The 15,641-nt window shown below is 38.2% G+C and overlaps 1 protein-coding gene across 2 annotated transcripts in view; it reads right to left on the minus strand.

The window, feature by feature from the left end:
- Window positions 1-4,832: 4,832 nt before the first annotated feature.
- LOC111862368 (dnaJ homolog subfamily A member 1) overlaps window positions 4,833-15,641 on the minus strand; it is a 27,627-nt gene continuing 16,818 nt past the window's right edge. For both annotated transcript variants that reach the window (XM_023847685.2, XM_023847684.2), the window contains exons 5-8: window positions 15,170-15,324; window positions 14,183-14,301; window positions 8,743-8,908; window positions 4,833-6,852 (exon numbers count right to left, since the gene is read on the minus strand). In XM_023847685.2, coding sequence (XP_023703453.1) covers window positions 6,702-6,852; window positions 8,743-8,908; window positions 14,183-14,301; window positions 15,170-15,324 — 591 coding nt within the window. In that variant the 3' untranslated portion in view covers window positions 4,833-6,701. The remainder of the gene's footprint in view (window positions 6,853-8,742; window positions 8,909-14,182; window positions 14,302-15,169; window positions 15,325-15,641) is intronic.

A 15,641-nucleotide genomic window follows, 5' to 3' on the forward strand; every position in this document is an offset into this window, starting at 1 on the left:
TGGTGGCAGCTTTATGAGAGAAGGAAACCCCGAACAGGAGAATCCTAGCTAAGGGTGAGCTAGGAGTATTGTGTTAACTCCTTACAGAGTAGGCTGTGGAGGTAAGGAGGGATACCTCCACGCCCCCCTGCTCTGCGGCGTTAAAGTGGTGGCAGGGAAGGCTACCTTCACGCCCCCCTGCCGCCAGGACATTACAGAAAGTTAAAAAAAATATTGAAAAAGAAACGCGAGTGCGAACTGGTGACCCTCTCAAACACCACACATACAGTGGTAGCGGTAACCTGTACAAGTCCCCAAGTGCTATGCAATAGTGCTAACAGTGCAAAGTGACAAGGCTTGCAGGAGTGTGTAACCAGTAACGACAACCCGTTCATTTGGTAGAATCCGAGCTCTCACGTAGCGAGTGTAGTAAAGTAACAATCTGAGTTGTATCTCAGTGACGCCCAGATTACAAACCAATAAAGGAAGTGGTGCTAAGTGTCTGTGTTTCCAGTGTGTTCTTTTCTCCTCGTCGGAGTAAGGCCCTAAACGACCTGAACCAGAGTCTCACGCCACCCACGACTAGCCCGACCACCATCAGCTCCACCCCGTCCACCTTTTCCCTTCACTTCGCAGCTGTACCCACAGTTGATGGCGCCCATAGACAAATCAGGCCAAGTCCCGGACCTGATACCCCTTTCCATAGTGAAGAGATGGAGTTGGAGAAGCAGTGGAGCCAGGTAAAGCCGGCCTAGCTGCAAGCTCAACGACCAACGACGGCAGCAGCAAGAAACGACAAGAGAAAGGAAGAAGGTAAAGAGTAGCGACCAACCGGTGTGGCTTGAAGCCTCACTGAGTGGAACAGTAAGAACTTGGGTAACAGACTCTGGTGCTTCACACCATATGAACGGAAATAAGACTATTTTGCAAAATTATAAAACGCATGATTCTAAAGAACATGACATAACCCTTGCTGATGATAACATGTTAATCAGTGCAGGTTTTGGTGACATAAAACTTATGAATGACAATTATAGCCATATCTCAGAAGTATTGCGTGTACCGGGATTGTCTACAAATTGTCTGTAACCTCAATTGTAAATAAGGGTACAATTGTGTTATTCACCAAAGACTGTTGCAACTTATACGATTCCGATGATTTTGAGGTAAGAGGCAAAGTTCTTCCCAAAGCATATTCCAAAAATGGCATTTATTGTTTAAATACCAAAGCTAACATGACCCAATCTGCAAATATAGCAACTAAAGATAAAAGTAATACCAAAGAGAAAAATAACAAATGTGAAAAATCTTGCACTAATATTGTAAAGAATGAACAAGTTGCAGGTACCCAGCAAATTGATGAACAACTGTTGTGGCATAGGCGTTTGGGGCATTTAAATAGGGTTAGCATGCGGTTGCTTAAAAAAAGGTTTAGCTAGTGGCATTGATTTACAAGAAGAAGAAGATCTGTCAAAGAAACGTATTCCATGCCTGGAAGGCAAGATGATAAAGAAGCCTTTCCTACAATCAAAGAACACACGGTCAAAAAGGGTACTTGATCTATTACATTTAGAAAGGCTAATTGGATTGGTCATGTTTTACACTGGAACTGCCTTCTAAAAGAAGCTATCGAAGGAAAGATAGATGGGCGAATAGAAGTGACAAGAAGACGAGGAAGAAGACGTAAGAAGATGCTGGATGACCTTGGGGACAGAAGAGGATACTGTCATTTGAAGGAGAAAGCTCTAGATCGCATTAAGTGGAGGAATTGTTTTGAAAGAGACTGTGGACCTGTCGTCTTGACAGATTACTGATGATGATGATNAGACTGTTGCAACTTATACGATTCTGATGATTTTGAGGTAAGAGGCAAAGTTCTTCCCAAAGCATATTCCGAAAATGGCATTTATTGTTTAAATACCAAAGCTAACATGACCCAATCTGCAAATATAGCAACTAAAGATAAAAGTAATGCCAAAGAGAAAAATGACAAATGTGAAAAATCTTGCACTAATATTGTAAAGAATGAACAAGTTGCAAGTACCCAGCAAGTTGACGAGCAACTGTTGTGGCACAGGCGTTTGGGGCATTTAAATAGAGTTAGCATGCAGTTGCTTAAAAAAGATTTAGCCCAAAAAGTACACTTTCTGCACTGACCTCTACAAATGTTGTGGTTCTCAATATACCAACTAGACATGATTTAATAAAAGAATCAATAGTAAATAAGGAAATAAGGAAAGCAAATATGGACATAAACAAGGTATGTAAAAGATTCAGAAATGTAAAAGTACTAGACATAAGCAACATAAGCAGAGCTTGTCATATAAGGCATGGACAGCACCTAAACAAAATAAGCATAGAGCATATATCTCAAGAAATAAGTAAAATAATAGGCAAAACAGAAAAAAAAATCACCTAACTGTAATAGCTTTAAGCGACTCAAACTAATAAAGGAGACTGGATCCATGAGGCTCCAGTAATTACAAAGTATAGAAACCAACTCAAGACAAAAGCTCAAAATAATACATCAAAATGCACAATATCTCAGTAATAAAAGTGAACTATTCGCAGCATTCCTTCAAAGTACCACACCAGATATATTGGCAATTTCTGAACATTGTCTTAAAGATGATGAAATTACTCAATGTATATTAGAAGGATATACTGTATCCTCACACTTCAGCAGAAAAGATCAAAAAGGGGGTGGGATAGCTATTTACAGTTCTAGGAACATACAACAACATAAACCTCTGAAATGGGTTACAGAAAAAAGTATAGGAAAAACTTTTGAGGTTACTGGTATAGAAGTAACATGTGAAAAGAAAAAAGTAACAATCACTACATTATATAGATCACCAAGTGGTGGAATAAACGAATTTTTTATCCATATAATAGGTATTTTGGAGAAACTAATCCAAAAAGACCAATATATCAATTTAGTAGGAGACTTACACATAAACATCCAAGAAGATGGAAGTAGTCACAAAAAATTATTAGTGTTACAAAAGCTTATAATCTGACTGTGACAATAAATACACCTACATGAGTAACTAAAAGTATGGCTACAACTAAAGACCAAATCATAACTTATATACTGCCTAAATACTATCATACTGAAGTAATAAACAGCCTACTTTCAGATCTTTTGCACAATGTATAACTATTAATATGTCTGTACCACAACAAACAAGATGTTACAAAGAAGTCAGGAATACACTGAAGTGCCAAGTCATGGGATAGGTACCTAGTATCGTGTAGGACCCCCTCTAGTCTGGCAAAGTGCAGCAACTCCTGGTAACTTATAAGGCAGCTTAATGTATGTTTGGTTGGTTTATTGTTGTCTTCTGACAGCTGGCATTTATCAAATGGTTCTAAGACATGTATGCATTTTCACATTCCTCTAACTATAGAAGGTTGTGTGCTTATGTTTGACTGTGCTCAATGAAGAGACGGGCAAGGAGGTAAATACAATAACCTAATATGCAACAGAGTTAATATTTCTGTTTCCCTGTAACAGCATATTTCGAGTGGTTACTTAAACCTTTTAATATAAAAAAAAAGAGGGAAGGAAGAAGAGAAATAACTATAGGTTGGACAAGAGAGATTGTAAATAATGGAAAAAGAAGGGAAGGAGGTATAACAAATGAAAAGTCAACAGAGATTATGCTTGTGTAATATTAAAACAGATACAGGAGAACAAATAGCATCTTATACCATTTTGTCAGCCCTTAGTCTGTGAAGTATTCCTCATCCTCTTTTAAAAATCATTAAACAAGAATTTCAATAGAAAGTTTTAACAAAAATCTATGTTGTAGCCTATGTATATGCTAAACAATAAATTAAATTAATGAGTATGTAGTAGAATATTCCAGTCTCACCCCAAACCTGACAGAAGCCATAAACAACAGAAGACTAGGGCTGACAGGAACACCCTGTTTTTGTAAGCTGTTTTACAGAGATGCACTCCTGGACAAAGATATATCACTGCCCAAGAAAAATCATCTGTATGCATAGTTGAAATATTAAAGCATTAAATAATTTCCACCTTATTTGTCCAAATTGAACTTTCAGGAGGAGGTAGACCATTTTTTAAAATTTCAGTTTCATAACTAGAAAGCAAATTCAAAACTTGTCCCTGATTATCTCTTGACATGTTGTGTGTGCTGTTTTTGTGGCAGTGAGAGTTTCAACTGTGATCTTTTGGGCTTATGCCACGTAGTCTTAGATGCTGTTACGAACATTTGAGAGAACCTGCTGTCTCCATCATCAGGGTAAAACTGTTTGCAATGCTGATTATGTTTAAACAGGTTCAGCGAGTATGTTGCAACCAAATATCCATGTATTCTTTTTCACAGCTTGGTAAAGTGTAATGCAAGAGACTAACAACAGTCGTGTCCTGACATTACCAGTTAATTAACTTTGTTTCATCATAGAAGTCTTGAGTTACTCAATTTTACTGGATCTATACAAACACAAATGTGTTCCTTGTGATAATCAATTACAAGCAATGTTCAACTGAGCAAAGATATTAATTATAACTTAGCTATGTTAGTGCAATTCCTGATAAATTTCAAACTTTTTCTTTCAAATTAACTTCATATTTTTAACCACATTCAGCATGATCACTTTAAAGCTTACACTGCCAAAAATACTGCATTACTGTCTGAATTACGACAATCATATCACAGTCAACTGGGATAGCGACTAGCTACAGTCTGGACGAGTCCTGGTAGGGGCAAGATTTTTCTCTTCTCCCTGGTAGAAAAGTGGCCCGGACGTGAAGCTGACCACTCACCTCCAATTAGTGCCGAGGTCAAGAAAATGTGGGTCTATACATCCACTCCCCCAAGCATCTTCATGGTGTAGTACTTAATTAGTTAAGCACAGGGACAACTTTACCTTTTTACATATCTCACATATACACAATTTTGGATTGCTTATAATTCTCTCTGGTGGTAAAAATAAAATTATGTCACAAACAGCAGGAAATGCAAATGTTTTCATCATAAGAAAAGGGGAGGGCCCTGTGCATGTAGAGAATAGTAATTAAAATTATTCAAGAGGTGAAACACAATGCATAGCCTTCACACCTTCCACAGGTTCATCGCCTACTACCTACAGACAGCACAGTGTGACCTCAGAACTTGCTGATATGTAAACCTTTCAAAATCTGACCACCAGGCAGTAAGATGCCTATTTTGTCTCTGATGATTATTTCCACAGCAGGTTATCCTCTGACACTGTGGTTCCTTCTTGCTAATTTAGTGTCAAAAGACTTATAAAATATAGTATACTCTCCCCTGATCTATGTGTGAATTAAAACACATTAGTTTTTAAGTAAACAGCATGTCAAGTTCCAAGTGAACCTTACATTGAACCCATAAGCACTATAACTTTATGGGCAAAGTTCAATCTACCAGGAAACCTAATACTAATCAAAACATCAAGTACCTCAGACAATACTTAAGAGTAAACTGTTTTATTTCACTATATTTAAGCATTAAAATGGATACTTTTTTTTTTTCCCAGATGTATACCAGATAATACAAAATGCATTCTCTGTTATTCATCTGACTGGCCAAAGAAAATGTTAACTCAAGAGACTGTCTCTTTGTGTCATTGAGTATTAATCATATTTAAATGTTGGACCCACAACATGGAATTAAGTATCACATTACATTAAACATAAATTATGACACAAACATATTAAATCCTACTATGCACAATATTACTGCAACAACTGAAAGAACACCATTTCAGTAATACAATATCTGGAACTAAAGTTGCAGGCCTCAACATGGAATTGCATAAATAATTGTCTAGACATTACACAGATACGATCGATCCCTTAAAGCAAGAATACCGCTGGAATAAACAGATGCAATAAAGAAAATGTGCACAGACTTAACCACCCACAGATGGAGACACACTTTTAATTTTATTGCTACTTCAACAGCGTCACCATCATTTTACAGCAATTTAGAAGAACAGAACAGCTTTTCTCTTGTTTTCTGCTACATAACAATAAATATAAATGCAGCTTTCTAATGAGCGAACAGTATTTTATGTTCTAATGGTTAATTTGTATTTCCACTTCTGGTTTAAGACAATATCAGTTCTATGCCCTGAGCTTTGCCTACAGTTACATACAAAATCTCTTGCTATTAGGTTTCAGTCAATACACTACAGATGCAGAAGTGAGTCCAATAAACCACAACAACATAATAATTTGGTACTGATAGGGTGGGATAAACAACTGTCTAATATAAGACTGTATGAGAAAGAACATTCTGCTGCAGGACTGTATATCTACAAAAGCTTGTACATTTACAATCTCCTTTCAGTAAATACAACAATCCATAATTCCAATAACATAACTATGGACATCAATTGTACAGCAATCCAAGACTTCAAAAATGATTAAATTTTGGTGGTAAACTAAATTTCATTATAATCTTATCCACAAGCGGAGAGACACACTTCTACTGTTATATCAGCTATCATTCTATATTAGATCATAAACCTGCTTCAAAATTAAAGACAAGGAAATGCTGTTAATGTCTAGTCCACTCATTTGATCTTCACTTATTTCATGGGTTAATCTTCATTTATCAATCACCTGTTTCATGTACTATCCTCAATCTTTCACCTGTGTCTCTCATTTACTTCCTGTTTGTTCCACATCTGTAACTCTCACTCAGTATAGGGAAGGAGCAAGACACCTAGTGAGTGGCACATTGTACCCTACTGGGCCCATGACCTGCCTCGTCTTCGTCATATGCATTCTTATATTCACGTCGCCTAGCTTCCTGCTCTGGGTCCAGGTCCACTAGCAGGCACTCCTCTGCCCCATCAGGAATCATGGTCTCGGGTCTAGAAGAGCAAAAATTGTATATTTCAACGATCTGGTCTTCCAGTTCAGATGGAAGAAATCTACAGCCTTTACCAAGTACTCCAACTCCTACACTCTGTATCTCTTCACCACTTGTATACATTAATATTCACGGGTCTTTTTATCACACCACTTCTACAGGAGCCCTGTAACTCTTCTTTTAGAACTGCTTACAAATGTGTAAATATCTCTGGTTATAATTTCTTGAAATTAATAGGAAAATCAATATAGCCAAATTAATGTAAATTCAAGGAAATTAAAAAAAAATCAGTATTTCACTACATGCAGTAATTAAGAAATACTTACTAGACAAAGAGGTTTCAGGAAAAAGTTCTACTTATTCTATTATTTGACAAATGTTTTGTTATGTATGTCTCCTCAGAAAAAATAAAAATTAGATGTGGATCAAAAGATAACTTCACCCCACACATTCCTAACTTTGTTAGTAATGACAATTATCTTTAACATTCTTTATGATCCACTTTTATTTCTACTTCACTAAGTTTACTTTTTGTTAATTTCATAAAAAAGAAATTCATATTCATTGTGTATACAGACCACCTGTGGTCTTGTGGTCAGAGTTCCTGGCTACAAATCCAGAGGTCTGGGTTCGATTCCCGGTGCTACCAGATTTTTTCTGAGAAGTAGTGGGTCTGGAATGGGGTCCACTCAGCCTCGTGATGACAACTGTGGAGCTATTTCAAAGAAATAGCAGCTCCAGTCTAGAAAACCGATCATTGTGCTGGCCACGCGACACCCCCTACCCGCAAAAGTTGGCACTAACTTTTCCGACAAGCAGCGGTCGCTCAGTCAGTATGGTTCGGTTGCAGACTAAAATCACGGAGTTTGTTTGTGTGTGTGTGTGTGTATACAGGACTGGACAGATATTTAAATGCTTGTAGTTAAACTTTCATCATACCTAATCCTTCCAGCTGCACTATGGCCCTGGGGTCGACTCAGTCTCTAACAGAAATGAGTACCAGGAATATTCTTGGGGATAAAGGGCAGCCAGCGCATAAGGCTGACAACCTTACCACCATCTATGAGCAGACTGTCTAGAAAATGTGGGAGCCTCAACATCTCAGAAACCTGTGGACCTCCAAGGCCTGTTACAGGGCTACCTTTACTTTACTTTTACAGTCTTCATTAATGAAATGTACAGTTTCCCTAGTATCAATTTTAGTAAAATATACTGAGTACATGTGTAGACTTCAGGAAGCATTTCTCTATGTTAAGTTTAATTAAAGACATTTTGCAACAAAATTGAGACCTAATCCCACCACATGCCTTTTGAATCTGCCCTGTACTTTGCCACCAGTAAGCAGACCTAAATTATACATGCAGAAAGTGTGGGCCATGGACCTATAGGGGTCCACAAGATAATTTTGTTCTCCTATTTTAAGTCAGATGGAAGAACTATTGCATTTAATATTTTACTAAATCCATTTATCTGAAAAAATAATGGTATGACAAATATATTGGGCTAAAAGTTGCATACAGATACCCACACTAGTTATAAAGCAGTAACTCGTCCATTTTTGTCATTAAACATTTGAGGTAAGAAAATACATTGTAACAGTTAGACTTTAAAGTATTCTGACAATGGTGTATGCTGTACAGAACTATAAGAACCAGACGATGGATAGAGTCCAAAATAAACCTTATAGTAATATAACTGTAACAGTTCTTAAACACTCTGTAATGTGGGATATACATTAAAACACATTTTAAATAAATTATTTTACTCAAATCTGTCTGAAGCTGATATGCAGTAATTTAAATGTGCAGGGATGAGGGGTCCTTGCGTGCAACATGTTAATAGGGAGGCCCTTGGGTGTTAAGACCCACTGCTTTTATTTAAGGACACTTACCTGGGTGGCAGACAGTTCTCTAGCTGAGGAATCAGTTCTGGAGGTAAACTTGATGGGAAGTTCACAAGAAACTGAACAATGAGACGTCCCTTCTCAAAGGGGTTCTTATATTGAGGCATGCCTTCATTCATAATACACTTCACATCACCATGTTTGGTCACTTCACCTGCAAAAATAAAATAAACTGTTCTTATAATATTCACCATATTTGTCAGCATCAAGTGCATGAAAGGAGTCTGGCAAATACCTACACCTCTGCAAAAAATTTATGTTAAAAATTCTCGGAGGTGTCACATTTTGGTTTGTCCACTCAGCACCTCAGAAACAGGTGTCAAGTGGGGACTAAAACAGAATACCACCATACACACATAAAAGGACAACTATGCAAAATGGAACCAGTACATGGTCTCACCTGGAAAAGACCCCATAGCAAAGATTAAACATCCTCTCTCACCTGTCCTACTGTGTGACTGAAGTTATAGCTTGAGGCTCCACTTCATACAGCCAAGTGGATATCAAAATGTCCCATTAAGCTGAGTACTGTCTTTCATTTAAAAGCACAGGACTGCTAGAAGGTTAAATTAAGAAAGGAGATGTACAACAAATAGAAGTCAATCATGATGTAAGGCCCAGTATAGCCCACCTCTTTAACCTTTAACGGCCGAATGTTATAATTATTCGCATCAAGCAGCAAGCCGAGCTGGCCGAATGTTATAATTTTTAGGGGCAAGCCACGTGCTTCCTTTGTGAGTGCTGGCAGTTTGACCTTGGGTTTGAAACCCAAACAAACTCATGAAGTTCATGTCAGACGTTTATTTGTTAGCGCTGAACAACGAAATCGTTTATCAGAGTACTGGTTTCGAAACTATTTACGTTTAGATATGACTGTTTATGACCTGGTGAGCCAATAGAGGTCAGCTTTGTTTTGAGAAGTTAGAGGAGGAAATATTCGTAAGCACTTTCATAGCAGTGCTACCAGAGCTTTCAAGGAAGTGTGGCTCATTCAGGGATTGGCTTGCAGTGTTGAATTCTCAGTTAGGACGTCAGTGGCGGATTTTCTATATTTTGTTAAAAGTTAGGAAGTCAGTGTCAGACTCCTGTATTTCTTTTATATCATTTTTATTGTGTATCTCGGAAGTGGTATAAATACACTGAGCCAGTGTTACTTTGTGCGTAAAGACATCTTCGTCACTGTGACTTTCGGTATCAGTGGCGGACTGGCACTTTTCGACTGCTATTGCAATTACTTTGCATCACAATTTTGCGAGTATTCTTCCACCTACTAGACATGTCTATTCTCAATGAATATCTGTTACACAAGTCATGTGATGGAAAAATGACGCACAAAAATTTCCGCGAAATTTTGGTGCGTGATTTGATTCTTCAATCACATGAGGCAAATATCACGGTCAGTGGTGTTTCTCGGGGGAGGCCAAGTTCATCTGGGGCCCAACTGAGTCGACTGGAGGTGAAATATTCAAAACACTGGTCAGCTAGAGGGAAACAAAGACGTTTGTTCCATAAACAAGAAAAGCGAGAGCACGCTTTACCACTGTAGAGAATGATGTCGCGCTGTGTGGACTGCTTCGAGAAATGGCACACGCGTCAGAGTGTAAACTGTGAAGTGATGCAGGCCAAGCCGTGTACAGTCCGAACCAAATATTATTGTATATAGTGTCGTCATATTTACATCACCACCATGATTCAAGGTTGAAGAAAAACAACAGGTAAGTCCTTTGGAATTTCATAACGTATATTATAATGATTATATTTTGCAATTCATGACAAAATACTCAGTTGATTTTCATTTGTAAAACTTGCCCTTTTGTATATATGTAGAAAATTTTATTGTCTTTCAGGTTCTTTTTAGTTCATATTCCGATGTTGCGTAGAATGGAAAATATGCATTTTTTTCTGAAAGTTCGCAATGTTAAAGACTTAGGCCCATTTAAATTCCGGCCGTAGGGAGCTGCCGGCAATTTAAAAGTCCGTACGTTAAAGGTTAATCCAACCTAATCTTGGTCCATTCTCAAAAGTATGTACCATTTCTTCTTAGATTCTTCTGCCATATTTTAGCCAATGGATTACTTAGCAATGTTTTCAGTATTGAGACCAGGTATCATGCTAGGACTACAGAATTGGAAAAGATTTGAAAACACGTAATAAATACACTAATATTAAACGTTTAAAACTTTTTATATGAATAAATATGAATAGCTGTTGCAACCTTATACAGACTGGCTTGAAGAAACTCAAGCCTTATTAACCTTTAACGTACGGACTTTTAAATTGCCTGCAGCTCCCTACGGCCGGAATTTAAATGGCCCTAAGTCTTTAACATTGCAAACTTTCAGAAAAAAATGCATATTTTCCGTTCTATGCAACATCGGATTATGAACTAAAAAGAACCTGAAAGACAATAAAATTTTCTACATATATACAAAAGGGCAAGTTTTACAAATGAAAATCAACTGTGAGTATTTTGCCATGAAATTCAAAATATAATCATTATTATATACATTATGAATTTCTAAAGGACTTACCCGTTATTTTTCTTCAACCTTGAATTGTGGTGGTGATGTAAATATGATGACACTATATACAATAATATTTGGTGCGGACTGTACGCGGTTTGGACTGCTTCACTTCACAGTTTACACTCTGACTCACATGTGCCATTTCTCAAAGCAATCCACCACACACAGCGTAACATCACACTTTTTACAGCAGAAAAGCATGCTCTTGCTTTTCTTGTTTATAGAACAAACGTGACGTCTTTGTTTCCCTTTAGCTGGCCAGTGTTTTGAATGTTTCACCTCCAGTCAGCTCAGTTGGGCCGCAGATGAACTTGGCCTCCCCCGAGAAACGCCACTGACCGTGATATTCGCCTCGTGTGATTGAAGAATCAAATCACGAACCAAAATTTTGCGGTATTTTTTGTGCGTCATTTTCCCATCACATGACTTGTGTAACAGATATGCATTGAGAACAGTCATGTCTAGGAGGTGGAAGAATAATTTCTTCGCCCATTTCCATGTCCTCCGAGCAATGCCATAGCTGTTCACCATTCTGTCAGATTTGTCCACAAAGCCCATGTGTGCATTGTAGTCTTCAATTACATGAGGTTTGACAGCACGGCCAGATTCATCTCGGAAGTTGCCATCCAATGGAGGGGGGTGCATATTCGTCAGAACATACACATCATGCTTGTCTTTCCAACGAACAACACTTAGATTCCCCTTCACTCTTGTCACAATATCCCCTTTTTTCAATTTCATCGATTTGGGCCGAATTTCTTGTGGCATTCCACGCCTGTCATTGCAAACGGCGCCACACGTATTTATTTTACGATCTAGAAGATCGTCATACAATGCAGGGGAACTGAAATAGCTGTCCATATAAAGTTTGTGTCCTGAGCCTTCTACTCTTCGAATTAGCTGGAGAACAATGCCATGGGTTGGTGTAATTTCTTCAGTTACAAGTTGCCTTTGTTTCCCTAAATAAACAGTCATGTCATATGTATAGCCCAGAGAATTGCAAAGCTTGTAAATTTTTATTCCAACTCTTTTGTTTCTTTGGAATATACTGCCGAAAAACCACTCTTCCTTTGAACAGCACTATCACTTCATCAACAGCAAGATGTTCCGATGGATTGTAAGTTCACAAAATTTGCTGTTAAGACTGTTGAAAATTTTTCTAATCTTCCAGAGCCTATCGTACTCTGGGTCATCTCGATTTGGAGGAGCTTCATTATTCTCAAAATGAAGAAATCTCAAAATATGGAAGAAACGGTCGCGTACCATGGTGTTATGATAGAATGGAGTGTAGTACTGCTCATCTCTCGACCAATAATCTTTCAGGGTGTCCCGCTGATCGTGGCCCATTTGAATTATTATGGCCAAAAATTTTGATATTTCTTCAATTGTGGCGTCAGGCGGTTGAGCAGAAGGGCCTGGAGCATCTTGACTTGCCAAAAATTGACGAAAATATCTGTTTGTTTCTTGTACCAAAATCTGGAATATACAATGGAAAAAGAAAATGAAAATGGAAAAGGGAAAGGACTGAGCATTTATATTGGGAGCAGCGGATCTGTTGATTCCACTCGGAGGACCAGTGAAATCTAGTAGCTTTGGCGAATCCCTGGGTCTTCTATTGCGAAACCTGATCTCCATTCCCCCTGCCTCATTACTTGAGGAGGAGGAGGAGGAGGAGAAGAAGAGGAGGAGGACGACGACGACGACGACGACGACGACGATGATGATGATGATGATGATGATGATGACGACGATGATGACGGTGACGATGATGATGACGACATATGCTCGTGAGGTTCAATGACCTCATCGAGTTCTTCCAACTCAATATCAGATTCATCTTCCATCAATATTTCCTCCAGTTCTTCAGCATCAAGGAGTTTTTGAGTATCAGGCTCATTTTTGAGGTTCCATCTTGGGGGAGGGGGCTTCCAGCTAAATCCCATAATTTATGATGATTGAAAAAGCGAGACTGTTAGGAACACCTGTTAAGAACACTCGCAAAATTGTGATGCAAAATAATTGCAATAGCAGTCAAAAAGTGCCAGTCCACCACTGATACCGAAAGTCACAGTGACGAAGATGTCTTTACGCACAAAGTAACACTGGCTCAGTGGGTTTATACCTCTTCCGAGATACACAATAAAAATGGTATACAAAGAAATACAGGAGTCTGACACTGACTTCCTAACTAATAACAAAATATTAGAAAATCCGCCACTGACATCCTAACTGAGAAAACAACACTGCAAACCAATCCCTGAATGCGTAACACTTCCTGGAAAGCTCTGGTAGCACTGATATGCAAGCGCCCACGAATATTTCCTCCTCTGAGTTCTCAAAACAAAGCTGACTTCTATTGGCTCACCAGGCCATAAACAGTCATATCTAAATAGTTTCGAAACCAATACCCTAATAAACGATTTCATTGTTCAGAGCTAACAAATAAACATCTGACATGAACATTCATGAGTCTGTTTGGGTTTCAAACCCAAGGTCAAACTGCCAGCACTCACAAAGGAAGCACATGGCTTGCCTCTAAAAATTATAACATTCGGGCTGTTAAAGGTTAATGAGGACTGAAAGAGCATGTGGACAGCTCAAGGACACGCAATAAACTCTGAGCTGTACAGTTTTAACATTATCACACATGCGCACAATGTTTTGCAAACTATCTTTTGTGTGGTAAACCTACAGTATGACCTGTGCGACTTTCTGATCGATTTATATACGGAATGTAAGTGCATTATAACTGAGTATGAGAAAACAAATAATTTCACTTCTCAAGACAACAAAAACTGAAAATACCACCCCGCAAGACCACGTAATTTCCTCTTAAAGCTGAACACATCACATATGTATTTCTTCTTAATGAGAAAAACTTTCCTTTTAAAAGCAGAACTCACCAGGAATAGCTGTGATGACTAGATCTCTATCATCAAGGGTCTTTATTACCCTCTGGAAACCACAGAGCGCCTCAACCAACTCAATATTCATCCGCATAATTAGATCATTATTAGATCGTCTGTAAATAAAAACAAATTCGTCACCATGATACATATATTTCCTGAATCCAAGAGTCAAGACAGCGATAGAAGCTATCCACACAGTTGTTCTATTAACTTCAATCATACAGATGTTCACAGATTTTTTCCTAAACAGTACACCAGTCAAGATAGTTCTAGACCCCACCATCAGAGAACACTGAACAAGCTATTTGGTTAAGAAATATGAATCATGAATCAATTTCTGAGGTAAATGTAAAGTTGTGCTTAACTACGCATCATGCCTTGAAGACATATGGGGGGAGTGGAGATATAGCTCCACATATTCTTGACCTCAGCAGTGGCTGCTGGCTGCCCACGGGGGGGAAGAACCCCAGGTACCCACTGGCTAGGAGACTGGGTGGGCCCCAGAGCCAGTACGGACACTGTGAAGCAAAATCATTGTTCCTGCTAGGAACTGAAACCCAGCCTCCCAACCTATAGCCTGTTGCTATACTGACTCAGCTATCCCACAATTTCTTACATTCTCATAAACATTACAAAATGGCATACCCCAGTATCCATATCCCAAACCCCTTTCCTTTTACTAGATGCAGCGCTCTTATTACAGGTTTTTAGTGAACAGATCAGTACAGAATTTCCATTGCGTATCTTCAAAACAAAAAAACAAAAAAAAAACATCCTCATCCATTCCGCACCTGTAACACACTAGAAGCACCATTATGTGGCTGATACAAATGCATAAAATAACCTCAGATAACACAGGATGGCAAGGCAAATGCCATACTTTTCAGTAAATGATAAGTGTGAATGAAGAGTGAACAACAGGTGAAAATTCCCCTTAATAATGTGACACCACATTCACATAATATGTTGCAAAGTACTCACTTATAAACTTCATTTTCTTTCTCATCCAAGACGATAATGATGTCTCCTGGTTCAAGACCCGGTTCTTGGTCGCCTTCCCCTCCAAAAGTAATCTTCTGCCCATCCACCATACCTTTATCCACATGTACCTCTAGGATCTTGCGATCGCGAACAGTCTGAAAACAAATCAGAAGTATATTTTTAGCCTTCTTTCCTTCCTTATTTTTTGAATTGAATTGAATTTATTTACATTCTATAAATCCTAAACAGGTTAGTACCTTTGGATACAGAACAAGTCAAAAGGTTACATACTTAAGTACAAGACAATTTTAGCTTAACAATTAATATAACTTAATTTTACATCATTCTCTATTTACATTGAAGTATTCATCTAAAGAGTAGAAGGAATGAGCATGTAGATAATTCTTTAACTCTGATTTAAACTTTTTAGTATCATTGCCCAAGTTTTTAATACTTTGTGGCAGATTGTTGA

The sequence above is a fragment of the Cryptotermes secundus genome, unplaced genomic scaffold (assembly GCF_002891405.2).
Source record: "Cryptotermes secundus unplaced genomic scaffold, Csec_1.0 scaffold550, whole genome shotgun sequence".
In the NCBI taxonomy this organism is placed as follows: domain Eukaryota; kingdom Metazoa; phylum Arthropoda; class Insecta; order Blattodea; family Kalotermitidae; genus Cryptotermes; species Cryptotermes secundus.